At 39.4% G+C, this 13,883-nt stretch overlaps 1 protein-coding gene across 3 annotated transcripts in view; it reads left to right on the top strand.

The window, feature by feature from the left end:
• Window positions 1–1,930: 1,930 nt before the first annotated feature.
• Window positions 1,931–13,883, top strand: part of cuedc1b (CUE domain containing 1b) — a 142,648-nt gene continuing 130,695 nt past the window's right edge. For all 3 annotated transcript variants that reach the window (XR_014906796.1, XM_085371590.1, XM_085371589.1), the window contains exons 1-5: window positions 1,931–2,039; window positions 6,263–6,363; window positions 7,486–8,130; window positions 9,042–9,169; window positions 11,642–11,768. Coding sequence is in view for 2 of the 3 variants with exons in the window: in XM_085371590.1 (XP_085227716.1) it covers window positions 7,819–8,130; window positions 9,042–9,169; window positions 11,642–11,768 (567 nt within the window). In the remaining variant the exon portion in view is untranslated. The remainder of the gene's footprint in view (window positions 2,040–6,262; window positions 6,364–7,485; window positions 8,131–9,041; window positions 9,170–11,641; window positions 11,769–13,883) is intronic.

Genomic DNA, 13,883 nt, shown 5'->3' with positions numbered 1-13,883 from the left:
TCTTCCAGGAGAATACCATCACTCTTTAGGCCCATCCTGCGTGTTCCCCTGATCTAAATCCAGTTGAGGACCTTTGGGGACGGATGGCAAGGAAAGTTTACAAAAATGGACAACAGTTCCAGACAGTAGATGCCTTTCTTGCAGCTGTCTTCGCCACCTGGAGAAATGTTCCCATTCACCTCATGGAAACGCTTGCATCAACCATAATTAATTTTAGATGTGATCAACAATAACGGTGGAGCTACTCATTACTGAGTTCATGTTTTGAACTCTGATTGCTGTTTTGGGGGGTTTATGGGTTTTTTTGGAGGTGTGGTCCTAAACTTTTGATCAGCTGTAAAACAGCCTGTTTCAGTTTAAGCGTTGTTTATGATAAATTGCATGCTTAATAAAATGTTTTTCTCACTCTCATTTCTTCTTGGACCTTGTTAAGATCCAACCATGCAAAATATGATTTTTTGCCATTTTTCAAGTGGTCTTAAACTTTTGATCAGGACTGTATCTATCTGACGCTGCCAGGTTGCACCTCAGACTCAAGGAGCTCAATGATGCCCTGGTCCACATGTCGCTAAATTTAAGTATCATTTCATGAGGATTTGGCTCAGGCATGCATACATACAAGCATGTGGGCTCCATACAAACTACTATGCAACATTTTAAGTTGTGGCAACGCTGGATCTTTTTTTTCTTTTACGTTTTTACTTCAATTTTCAAGGTGTCTTTGAATTCAGCCCTCTGTAGATTGATCACTTTAATTTCCTGACTTTTGTTCCTAACATTATCCAGTCCATATACAACATGATTTCTCCCACCCCTTTACGATCTGATGTGTTTTGTGAAATTATGTTTTGTGAAGTGATTGATAGCTTATAGCAACAGGAGTAACAGCTCAATGTGGTTGAAAGTTTGAATCTGAAACAAAAGGTTGTGAATAATCAGCTAAAATAGTTCGCCCGACGTTTTAAGAAATAGAGCTAAAACTATCGACGATAAAGGACGAAAGAGTTAAAAAAATATTTATGTTAGACACCAACATCTAGTTGAAACTGAATAAACCAGAGGATGGATATTTTGATCCCAAAGGGTGACTGCTGAATTCTTTTGACGTACAATTGTGAGCAAAATTAAGTCATACAGTCTGTTCCTCAAAATGTTAATACCCACAAGTCAGACAAGCAACAGCCAAGCCTATGTTAATTATTCAGTTAATAGTAGCTTTGAGTCTCTGGCCAATCTTGTTAAAAAAAAAACAAAACATCAGCTCGCTTGAAACTTGCAAAACAAATTCACGATGTTTGTTATTTTGCATACCAGTTCATGATGTGGTTTCAGGTAAGTTATGAACGCCAGTCTGGGAGACAGAAACTATGGTGTTTTGCTCTTCAAACACAAGACTGGTCGCATCTGAAAATCTTGATTTAAATTGACGCTTTTCCAGTCTTTCCACATTTCTTTCTGTTCCATAAGCTACTTCAGCTCAAATTTATCTGTTTCGGCCTTGCAGTATCTCAAATACACATTTTTCATCATGTAAGACATCGAAAGACTTTATGATGAAAGACATTTTCAATCTACACCAGAGTTACACTCCACAAATAAGACAACTCTTTGTTGTCACTGCACAGTCATACTTAGTACAACGAAACTGGAAAACTGTCCCATGTCGGCACTAAGCACTACTAAACACAACATGGAAGAAACTGATGTTGGTGAAAATATGGGGTTTTTTTGTTGTTGGTTTTTTTTTTGTAAATTACCTTCCCTGTTAACACTTAAATTAATTGATATATTATTTCATAAATGTTTTAACAAATAATATTGCACAGGTATGGGTATGTCTTTTAGTTTGAAGATCAGCGTATTTCATGGCTAACGTAATACATCCGGTAGCCAGCTGAATTTTAACGTCATTTCTGCTGGTACGTGTGTAGCTACTGTATTCCCGCAGCTATAGTTCTAATGTTAAAAGCTGCTGTCCTTCCTCTATCGCGTGGAGCATTGTGTGGATACTGTCTGTTTAACCGGACATCGGGGTCTCTGTGAGTTTTCCAAGCATTGCTCTTATGTTTTGTTTTTTTTTACCCCATGTCGAAGGACAAGTTTAAAAGACAGCTTTAACTGTCGGATTGTTGTGTATGCTTGCTTACTTTACCGCTTATCTTTGTAAACAGCAGCTTGGCGATTTCTTAAAATGTTGTTTTGAACAGTATGATTTCTTGCGAGGGAAATGTACTACGTGTTCTTTTAGCATCTGAAATCCGATGAAACATTTTGAAAGTGTCTTAATTTAGGTTTGATGATGCGACTGCGAATCACTTACCGAGGCCTTGGAATGACGATTCCCTGCTCTGAGGACCCTATGTACCTGGTAGTGATTAGTTAGCCAATACAGCTAACATATCGGTGCTAACCCTAGTTTAATTAAAGGGAGCTTAGAATGTTACCCAGTGTTACCTAAAGTACCCCACCCCACCACCACCGCCGTTTTTCACTGAAATTGCGTTAGGATAAAGACTTAATATTGCGAGCAAAATATACATTGAGAGTTGGACCGTTAGCTAGTTAGCAGCGACCTAGTCTGTTTAGAGCACATATAAACCCTGCTACGGTACAGCAGCAGCGATATCAGACCCCCATTAAAAAGCTGTGCTACATTCTAAACTTCTGAGGTTTTAACATGTGACAGTCCAGGGTTTCATTGGTCTGACCCCGTTTGAATGTGCATGAACTCCACATTTGGGCTGCATTGAACTGGATTTATCAGTTCAAAATATAGGAGTCAGCGCTGATGGAGCATAGGGTTCACCCGTTATTACCGCGAACACCCGTCAGCCTTTATGAACGCATCTGCTGTTGTACTATCAAAATATCTGTAATTTCTGCTAGGGCTGCAACTGTCAATTTTTTATTTTTAGTAATCGGCTAGTCTTTGGATTAATCCATCAATTAATCGAGTAATTGGATAAAAATAAATTTTGCGCTATTAATGAGCAATAATGAATATTAAAAATAGAATAGAATAGCCTTTTCTTGTCATTGCACATGCATAACGAAATTGTAGGTGCTCCGTTCAAACTATGCATGGATAAAAATATAAATGGTAGGACAGTAAGAATAAATAACAAAACAAGAGGAATATATACAAAGCAGGAGAAATGCACACATTAGAGGACACAAAGAAAAAACACAGGTACTTCAAAATGAGCTGTTAGAAATGGCAATGTTTTAATAATTTAACTGCACAACAACATCTGTTAAAACAACTAATATAGTATTTTGTTGTATTAAAATAGTTGTTTTTTTTTTTTAAAGAAAACATTTTCGTAAATGCAAAAATAAATAAATAATCTCAAGTATGGTAATATAAAATAAAATAATATATACATGCAACGAAAACTAAGGCATAAAATAAAATTGCCTGTACAGCTCAGTGATTAGCACATTTGCCTCACAGCAAGAAGGTCCTGAGTAACTATGTGTTAGACTGGGCACCCAGACCTGTACCCTGCCTCTGCCACAAGGATAAGCGGAAGAAAGTGGATGGATGTCTTCTTGGAAGGCTTTCTTACATTAATATGTTGCAAAAATAGTTTTGTGTTGCATCTGCTGGATGACATAGATTAAGTGTGTTTTCATATGTATGTGTTTTGTGCATGTGTTTCTGCGTATTTAAGTGTGTATGTGAATATGAGAGTTTGTGTGTCTGTAAGCCTTAAAAGAGTGTGTGTGGTGGCTGCAATGAAGAAAAGCAAGCATATCAGCATTCTGAAGTTTGCCCTGTGCATTGATGTATAATTTTTTTTGCTGCTGAACAGACATTATGATGGTGTAGATGTTAATAATGTTAATAATAATTCACTGTCCAAACTAACAGCCCCAGGTCACTGGCTCAGAGTTTTTTGGGGGAAGAAGCTGTTGTGAGATAATATTTGATATTATTTCACTTTAAATCTGTAAAATAAATTTACAAAAGCCTTGAAATAAATATGGTCTAAACTCACAAAATATGGTCTCTAAACTCGCCCCTGTTTATTGCAGGTGTCGCAGGTCACTGAGATGGAAAGTGGGACTTCTGCCGTCAGCCTTCAGCAAGCGGCGTAATTAACTTAGTCTGATACACGGTTTAACCGTCCATCTGCATATTTTAAAGATATCCCACTTACGTGGCTTTATTTGACATTTTTGCTGTGTAAAACAAATGGTGGAGTATACAGCTACAAAGTTTGCTTTTCTTCACGTCAGAGTTCCACCTCTCAGCTCTTCGTGGTGTAAACAGACTCTGGCTCCATGTTAAACTATGCTAGAGTCATCGTCGCTGCTGCTGTTCTGTCAGTCTGTTGGAAAAACTGTGTGGGCTTAATATTGTGAAACTTTTTATTCACATGCTACTCCTACATATGGTTGTATTCCAAGTCTGTTTTTAGTCACAAATGTTACAGAGTGATGTATCAATCGAAGCAAATCATTTGTGTCAAGGATTTTTTATAATACAGTTATTTGAATTACTAGATGACTGGTTGCTACACTAATATCTGCACAGTTCAAATAACTGTCTGCACAGGACAGGGCTGTAGATTAACATTGTTAGCTCACAGTACTGGTGGTAACAAGGTTGCCAGTTTTGTAGCACAGAGCAAAAAGTTGTAGTGCAAGCATGAAATGTGGTGTTTTTTTAACATTGTCTTTTAAATATCTTGTTTGACATGACATAAGAATTGTTTGATTTTCTCCTTTTTTGCTGCTTCTGAGCAGTAGTGACAAAATAAAAGCTGTGCCTTAGCATCGTAAATCAGCCATGGAAAGTCATGTTTTCACTTGCTGTTGTACTTTTAAACCTTTCCTTTTCTTTCAGACGTACCTTCATTTGGTGCAGGTTCTGTGTTTGTGGTGCAGGTTGTGTGTTTGTTTTGTCCTGATGGGCTGGTTTTCTTTTAAAGGTTAGAAATATTGCTCCATTCTTTTCAGCGTGAAAATACGCTTCCAAATTCCAACTCCTTCTATAAGGACCCCCACACAAGATCACTTGGGGTCACTGCACCGGGTGTTCTGATTACCACAGGGATCACTGTTGCCTTCACCCTCCATATCTTCTTCAGTTCTTCTCTGAGGCCTTGGTACTTCTTGAGCTTCTCGTGTTCCTTTTTCCTTATGTTGCTGTAACTCAGTATAACAATCACTACGGCCATCTTCCTCTACTTGTCTACCACTCCTATGTGCAGGTTGGTTAGCCATCATCGGCAGCCTCTAACAATCTTCTGCTCAGAGCTCGATTTCTCGTTCACTTCTTTCATACAGCTTGATGTCAGATATGTAGAGGAGGTGGCTGACGATTGCTCCATTCTGTAGTCTGTATCCGTAGCCAGTCTTGCAGTGATCTCACTGAGGGATTCAGGCCTATGCAGAACAGCAGTGGGGGCAGGTTATCTCCTTGGTAGATCCCACACTTGATGTTGACTTGTGCAGTTGGCTTGAAGTTGACCTCTAGTATTGTTCGCCCCATCTCCTGAAGGCATCAAAACTATGAATGAACAGATATGGAATTATGTAGTAAACACCCCTGTTCACTTCAATTTAAAATAGGATGGCTGCTGCCAGCTAATTGCAGCATTTCCGAACCGTAATCATATACAGGTCTCACTACTATCTTGTGAACTGCTGCCATCCTTCTGTCACAAGTCACCCTGACACTACTCATCTCCACTCATTCCATGATGCCTGCACTCTCTTTTTATATTTCTGATGCACTCCTGGTTCTTTTTCCATGGTTTATCCCAGGTATCTACCTTCACTACCTCTACTCCTTGGATGTTGACCTTTTCACCTGTCTCCGTCTGAAGCTGGTTTTATGGTCGAGCAGAAGCGGTGTGTTCATTGTCAGCTTCAGTCCGGGCCCCTCTGCCTGCAGGGAGCTCTGCTGTCAGATGGAGGCAGTGTAGAAGATATGCAGGCCACTTTTGCTCGTGTTGTTAGTCTGTCAGGCAGCCTCGGAGAAGAGCAAATATGTAACATCCAAAAAAAAGTGAAGTGAAACAGAGTGTTAGAAATAATGAAACGTGTCCACTGCAGCCCTCATTTGCAGCCCTCATTTGTGCTTTTCAAGCTGTTTTTTGATCTTTGAAGTTCTTTTTTTCCTCCTCAGTTCTCCTTTTCCCAGTAAACTCCACTATACCATAAAACCAGCTTTATTTATACTCATGTATTTGGTTTTGCTCCTACTGACTTTCATTCCTCTTCTCTCCATTTCATACCTCCACCTCTCCAGGCTCTCTTGCAGCTGCTCCTTGCTCGCTGCAGATCACAATGACACCTGTGAACATCATAGTCCATGGAGTATCATACTATCACCACTGTAAACAAGAAAAGGTTAGAACCATTTTGTTATTCCACTCTTACCAGTCACCGTCTGTTCCTCCCAGTTCTTCAAGTACATGTTTACCTTTGCCATTTCATTTTTTCCCCTGCACTTCCATATGTCCTTCCTCATGTTAACATCATACCTAGCCAACACCTCATCACCTTTATTCCCTTTATCTACATGCCCATTGATGTAAGCTCCAGTCATCACTCGTCTACCCAGGGACATTTTTTGTTACTTCATCCAACTTAAGCCTCGATTATGCTTTCCATGTCCACAAGTCTGCTGCCTGGTTTTAAGTGACCTAAATTTTATAATAAGAAAGTAAAGGTGGGGCTTCGTACCAGTTTCCCATCTGTTCTTTGTGACCAAGCGGACTTGTCCAGAGAATTTCTATAACTGTGCACCAGCTACACGTGCCCAGGTGCTGAACTTCCAACCCAGTATCATCTCAAAGCATGTAACAGACATGCTGGTCCACCTTGTCGATGTCACATGAAATGGACCCACATACAGAAGTTGCAGTAAGCTGCAGTACAAGCCGTGGTGATATTTTATTTCAAGCCAATGTGAAAACAAATGATTAAAGAGATATTACTCATACATTTAAATGTAAACAAATATCAGCCACCTAGCTTAATCTTACCTGACATAGAAGAAGCCTGAAATGTAGTTCACGCCTTCCTTGGTCAGTAGTGACTTGCTGGCTGTAAATATTTAATCTCCCCCTGGTGAAACTGCAGCTTCTGTATGCGTGCTCTCCAGAATTCCTGATAATGAGCAAGAGACACAAGTCTATGTTGTCTTAATATTATGTTAGCAAATACATTTTTATACTTAATTTTCTTACATAGGCAATTTACTGTCTCACAGCTGCTTTTTAAAAATGCATTATGTACGAGAACCTAGGAGTAGTAACTTTGTTAACACCCTTATGCCAAAATCACCTTACAACCTGGAGGGGTCCCCAGTGATGCTGGATATTTCCTGAGATGCAGCATATGGACATTAGTAATACAATACAGCTTCATTTCCTTCTAACTGATTGAGCTAACTTTAAATTTTATTAAAAATGGCCAAATACTTATTACCACCTCTTTCTAAGATGATCCTGTCTGCTCTCTCTGCAGGTGGCGGCTGTCATGTAGTTAGGCCTTTTACTTCATGGATTTCGAGTCTTGAGGATTTTGAACATTTAGTTTTTGTCACTATTTGTCTAAGTTCCTAGACATTCTATTATACACTTAATCATGTGTAATGCAGTCCAATAATGAATAGAACTAGGTTGGGAAAATTCTTGTTTTTCTAAACTCCAATCAAAATGCAATTTGTGTTAGAATGAGAGACTGACCGAGAAAGTAGTAAAAGCAAGTAAAACCAAAGGGGCCAAAGTGCTTGTGCTGGTAACAGAAGAGCCACCCTGTCAGTAGGTTGGCAGCGCCTGAGGTAGCCAGGGCGTGAGGATGACTAGCTTGTTTAAACGCAGTAGCAGCAATGGAGGCTCCAGAAGCAGCGGAAATGGAGGTGGGGGTGGCAGTGGACAGGGGCAGCTTAACAATAGCAGGCCAAGCCGACAGGTCAGACGCCTGGAGTTCAACCAGGCCATGGAGGACTTCAAGACCATGTTCCCCTCTATGGACTATGAGGTGATAGAGTGTGTGCTGCGATCTAACAATGGAGCTGTGGATGCTACCATCGACCAGCTGCTGCAAATGAGCATTGACGGACAAGGCTCAGATGACAGCTCAGACTCGGATGACAGCATCCCACCAGAGGTCAGTGGAAAGGGTCCAAGGGTACAAACACCAATACCTGCTGAGCTTGACTGGCTGTCAGTGCTGGCACTGTAAACCAAAGCATCCCCTGCATTTAAATTGCACATTAGGGTTCTGGTGATGACCAGGCTTTTACAGTGTTCATGTTTGGATTTGCACATGTTTTGCATTCAGAAACGTGAGCAAGAAATGTGACGTTTTGAGAAACATGCGCATCTAATGTATACAATGCAAAAGCACAATATTATGATGTTTGAACTTTCTTTGATGGTACAGAGCATAGTGGCTCAAATCACATGATAATGGCAAGGCAACAGATGGTAAAATGCATCTAGGAATACAGTAATAACCAGGTTTTAAGTTCAAGTGTTTAAGTTCCATGTGAAGGGATTAAAGGTTACAAAAATCAAAGTATGGGAAGTTTTAAAAACCAGGTTGCTATCTAACAGGATACCTGTAAAAGCAGTCACTGAAAATCTCAAGATGGCTCTGAAAAAAGAATGGATACATGTGATGAGATTTCTCAGTCACATGTATTCATGTGATTTTTAGAAGTTCTGTTGATACAAAATTGTATTTTTTTTTTTTCATTTTCTTTTTTTAAGAGAATCTGTTCTATAATGGTTTACAGCCAAAGACTGGAACTGCAGAAATGTCCATTTTTTTAAACAAGTTGTATCGAATCAGATGTTCTTGTCTAGGATGTGGTCATATGCATGAAGGCACCATGACAAGTATAACAATAACACGATGCTAGTCAGTCTTTTTACTGAAAAGAGCATAGCTACTCAGTTCAAGATCAAGACATTTTGCACTAACTTGAAGTTTATTTAGCTGAAAAAATGGAAATCTAGCTGAAGGCAGCTTAAATCAATCAAAGCACCTAATCAAACAAAACTTGTGTTTTCTAGATATTGGAGCGAACTCTGGAGCCTGACAGTTCAGATGAGGAGGCACCTCCAGTTTACTCTCCACCAACATATGACATGCACATTTATGATAGGAAATACCTAGAAGCCCCACCAACACTATCTCCACGGTAAGTAACAAAGACTTAGGTGCTATGTTTTACATAATTGTTCTGTTGATTTTTTTAAATAAAATACCTCTGTAACCTGCTGAAGCCTCAGGCATTGCTTTTGTAAATAAAATATATCAAGAACATTTCTTCAAATGTCTCTTGGACTCAAAGATAAATTGTCTTTTTTTCTAGGTCAAAAGTCAAGGTCACAGTGACTCATCAACATGAGTCCATATTTCAAGAATTCAGATTCTAGTTATAACAAAAAAGTGAAGTGATAACATTTTCCCAGGTTAATGGTCAGTTTCACTGTAATATCACAATGCAGACACATTTTCAGAGTGGACATGGGTCCCTAAAATATCTCAAAATATCTTCAGTATTCATTGTCTGGGTGGGTGTTTCAGTCGTTGCAGTCACTTCAGTGTTGCTATTTTCACAATTTCACATATTTAGAGCAAACGATGCCTCTGTGCTGTGTATTCGAGGTGTTTTAGATTAAGAACAAACAGCTTCCATATATGTATATATGATCATGTTATTTGCTAATAAAATTTTTTAAAACCAATGAAATCCTTCTAATTTTTATTGACTGTATAATAGAAACGTAAAAAATGATCTAAATAAGTGGCAAAGAAACAAATAAACATTGTACGTCTACCAAAACTTGGCCACAGTTGTAGTTGTGTTCATCCAAAGCGGGGCCTTTACAGTGTTTTTATGCTCGCTGCATGCCTCTTGTCGTGGCTGTCATACACCGATTTTGACGTTTGGCACGCTCGGTTGAGCACCTCTCAATTTTTGTAACTGCTGTGTTGCACTGTGGCCGAGTAGGGGGTTTTTTTTGGGGTTTTTTTTGTCCTTCCCTGAGGGCAAAGTCTTCCAGGTTTGACTTCCCCTTCCTGTCTCAGCAACTATTTCACAGTGTTGTCTGAGTGGCGCCACCTATCATTCAGGAGAATGCTGCTGCAGTCCCTTCCTATGCCTTAACAGCGGGCATACCGGAGTGACTGTGTAATGATCATGTGGTGGCGAGTGAAGCAACCAATGTATAACCAGAGATTATACTGGTGACCTTAGTTGTGCTTTTATCCTTCAGCAAACTGTGGAGAGTTGTAAAGTACAAAGGCTTTGTTCAAGGACAAAGGACATGGTCTACGTAGGCTGAGTCCTTTGAAGGAACCAACCCCTGAATTTGCAGTGTTTAAACACAAACGGCCCAGTACAGCTGTTGTGTGGTTTTCCTTTTGTGTTTTTGATCTTTTGTTTTTCCCCTTATTGTTGTTTCCTTTTGATACCTTATTTTTTTCTTCCAGGCCTACATTTCAGACAACCAGCAGTTGACCAACACATACAGTCCACACAAGGAGATGCATTCTTTTAATTTTTAAATTTTTTTTTATGTATTTATTTTTTGGAGGATTGCACATGTCTATGTACGTTGAATACCCTTAGTCCTTCAATCTGTGTAGCAGAATAACTACGCAAACTGACACAAAAGCAGTGCCATCCCCCATAAGAGTCCTTTCCTTTCAGACAGTGTATCCCCTGAGGAGGGTCTTTTCTGGGGTAAAAGTATCTTCCTTTTCATGTAGACCCTGGTCCATGCAATTGATGAAGAAATTTTCTCTGACGCTTTGTGCCGCCGAGAAAAGTTACTGCAATGTGAAACTTTGTAACTATTATTGACTTCATGCATCGCTTTAAGTGGCCATTTTTAAAAAAGGAAAATGAGCATAGGTGTTTCCCCAGTTACCACTATATGTGAAGGACAGTGTCACAGGGAATTCGTAGAACCTTTTTGTTGTGAGGTGAATGTCCTGCTTGGCTGGGGCCTTTCTGTGTGGAGTTTGGTCTGGTTTTTCTGACTTCCTCTCACAGTCCAAACAGACACATGTTAGGCTAATTGTCGATTAGACAAGTAGTTCAATAGTAAAACTGTAAAAGCACCATGCAAATGCCAGTGTGGGTCCGATCCTGTGCTGCTCCTTTAACATCTGTATCAGCAGCTATGATAATTCATCCAAAGATTATTTACTGCAGTACAATAATGCAGAGATATGTAAATAGTTATGGGGTGAAAACAGACAATACCAAACAGCCCAGCTCCTTTTGTGACTTGAACAAAAGGCAGCATAAGATTGTATGTTATATGCAAACACTGACAATGCTTTAAAGACCTAAACCAAGCAAAGAGTTGGCACGTCTTAAAATCGAATTAGCCTGTTTTAATTGTTTGACAGTATTATAGATTGTGTCTAGGCCACATTTGCAAACACTCACCAGGCATTTTCTCATTCATAACATCATTTTCCTGTTGAGATATATGGGGAAAAATAGATGTTTCTTGTCTCTAGCACTCCCTAGTTATTATTGTGAGAGCACCATATAAAGGATTTAAATAATTAATAATAGTTTCAGATAGAGACAACTTGAAAATGCAACTGGTAGATTTACTAATCTGTCCTGTTACTCCATGGACTCTCCTAGATCTAAAGCCCAGCCTCCTTCAGCTCACCAGCAGGTTAGAAGCTACCGTAACTGGAACCCTCCATTGCTTGGAAATCTCCCTGATGATTTTCTACGGATTCTTCCACAGCAGTTAGACAACATTAAGGTAAAAATGGGATTGTTTTTTCCCAAGCGTTCACGAGATGGCTCCTTTTTTTCTCTCCTTACTGTTAAATACTGTTAATACCATTAATGTCTTTTTCTTATGTTGGCCTTGTTTGTTTTTTGTTTTTGTTTTTTTTGTTTGCTTGCTTTGTGATACTGTAATATGTATGTAGTTAAACGAACAAAAACAAAATAAACCTGTCAGAGACAGAGAAAAGCCTTACGGAGTGGCTGAATTAACAATCTGGGACATGCTTAAAAAGAAGAATTGCATTTGTTGGTTAAGAAAACACTTTCATAACGTATCCAAGTCAAGAACGTTGTCAAGGAGGTAGTGTGTCAGCCTTCACTGACAGAAGATTGTGTTCTGACAGCCAAACATTTCTGATGTGGCTAAGTTAATTATGTTAATTATATTACTGGGGGCAAGAAGGAGAACATCTGGTGTAATTCAATGCAATTCAATTTTATTTATACAGCGCCAAATCACAACAACAGTTCTCTCAATGCACTTTAGATTGTAAAGTAGACCCTACATACAGAGAAAAACCAAAGAATCATATGACCCCCTGTGAGCAAGCACTTTGGCGACAGTGGGAAGGAAAAACTCAATTTTAACAGGAAGAAATTTCCGGCAACGGATGTATCGCCAGATATGTTATTTAAATATAGACGTTTGGTATCCACAGGAATGTCAGAATCTCAGCTAAAAGCGTACAATACCATTTAAACAACCACCAAACAGCAAACAATTAAAGAGCAGGTAAATCCACAAAACGATGTAAACACAAATCGCTGATCGTTCACCCGACATGCTGTCGGGTACTGAAATCCAACCTCTCACAGATTCTGAAACTGCAGGTTTCGTTGTCACATTTTCATCACAGAAAAGTTTGTTTTTCACTTTCTTTTTTGTGATATTCTTTTTATTTCTTTTGTTGATGCAAAGACAACTTTAAAAGCATCACAAACATTAAAAAAAAAAAAAAAATCCAAGCCAAACGGAAACAGTGAAAACTGGCAGTCCTGATAGGGAGTTTTCTGAAACCGTCAACTCATCCTGAAATTTTACTGTCAGCTAAGAGGGCCATAACAGGGAACACCTTTCACAGTAATAACGAGTTACAGTAGTCCATCCTAGAGGTAATAAATGCATGAACTAGTTTTTCTTTGTTACTCTCAGACAGGATATGTCTCATTTTTGAGACATTGTGCAAATAGAAGAAAGCAGTCTTACATATTTGTTTAATGTGTGCATTGAACAATATATCCTCCGCAATTCTTCACAGTGTTACTGGAGGCCAAGGTAATGCTATCCAGAGTAAGCTTCTAGCTAGATGCCAAATTTCTAAGATTTTTAGGGCCAAAGTACAATAACTTTAGCTTTATCTAAATTTAGAAGCAGGACCACCGTGCCAATTAGAAGTGGCACAGTGGTTAGCACTGTTGCCTCATAGCAAGAAGGTCCTGAGTTGAATTCCACAATCAGGCTGTGGTCTTTTTGTGTGAATTTTGCATGTGTTTGTGTGGGTTCTCTCCAGGTAATCCGGAGGCCACTCCCGCTAATGCGTTAATTGGAAACTCTAAATTGCCCAGAGATGTGAATGCAGGTGTAAGTGTGAATGGTTGTATGTGTTAGCCCCACCCTAAGACATCTGGGATAGGGTACAGGTGCAGCTTTCCCAGCGACCCTGAAAAGGATAAGCGGAAGAGATGTCTTTACATCTGTATGACATTCCTACAGTTTAACTATCTGGCTTCACGGATAGAAGCTGGGTTCTATCCGTGTGTTTGAGAGAGTTGGGTGTTATCTGAATAGCAGTGAGAATGTATGCATACATTGCTATACCTAAGGGAAGCATGTATAATGTAAACAGAATTGGTCCTAGCACTGAACCCTGTGTGTGAAGAGGACTCTCCATTTAAATGAACAAATTGTAGTCTGTTAGGTCGAAATGATTCAAACCATTGCAGCGCAGTACCTGTAATACCTACAGCATGTTCTAATCGCTGTTATAAAATATCATGGTCAACGGTATCAAATGCTTCTGGCTACACTGAGGTCTAGCACGACAAGCACAGAGATGAGTCCACTGTCAGAGGCCATAAGAGCATC

The sequence above is a fragment of the Diplotaxodon limnothrissa genome, linkage group LG14 (genome assembly GCF_057381915.1).
Source record: "Diplotaxodon limnothrissa isolate DT_005_m linkage group LG14, D_limnothrissa_male_GT1.1, whole genome shotgun sequence".
NCBI lineage: Eukaryota > Metazoa > Chordata > Actinopteri > Cichliformes > Cichlidae > Diplotaxodon > Diplotaxodon limnothrissa.
The sequence above is the reverse complement of the archived record's forward strand: the minus strand, read 5'-3'. Positions and strand labels throughout refer to the sequence as shown.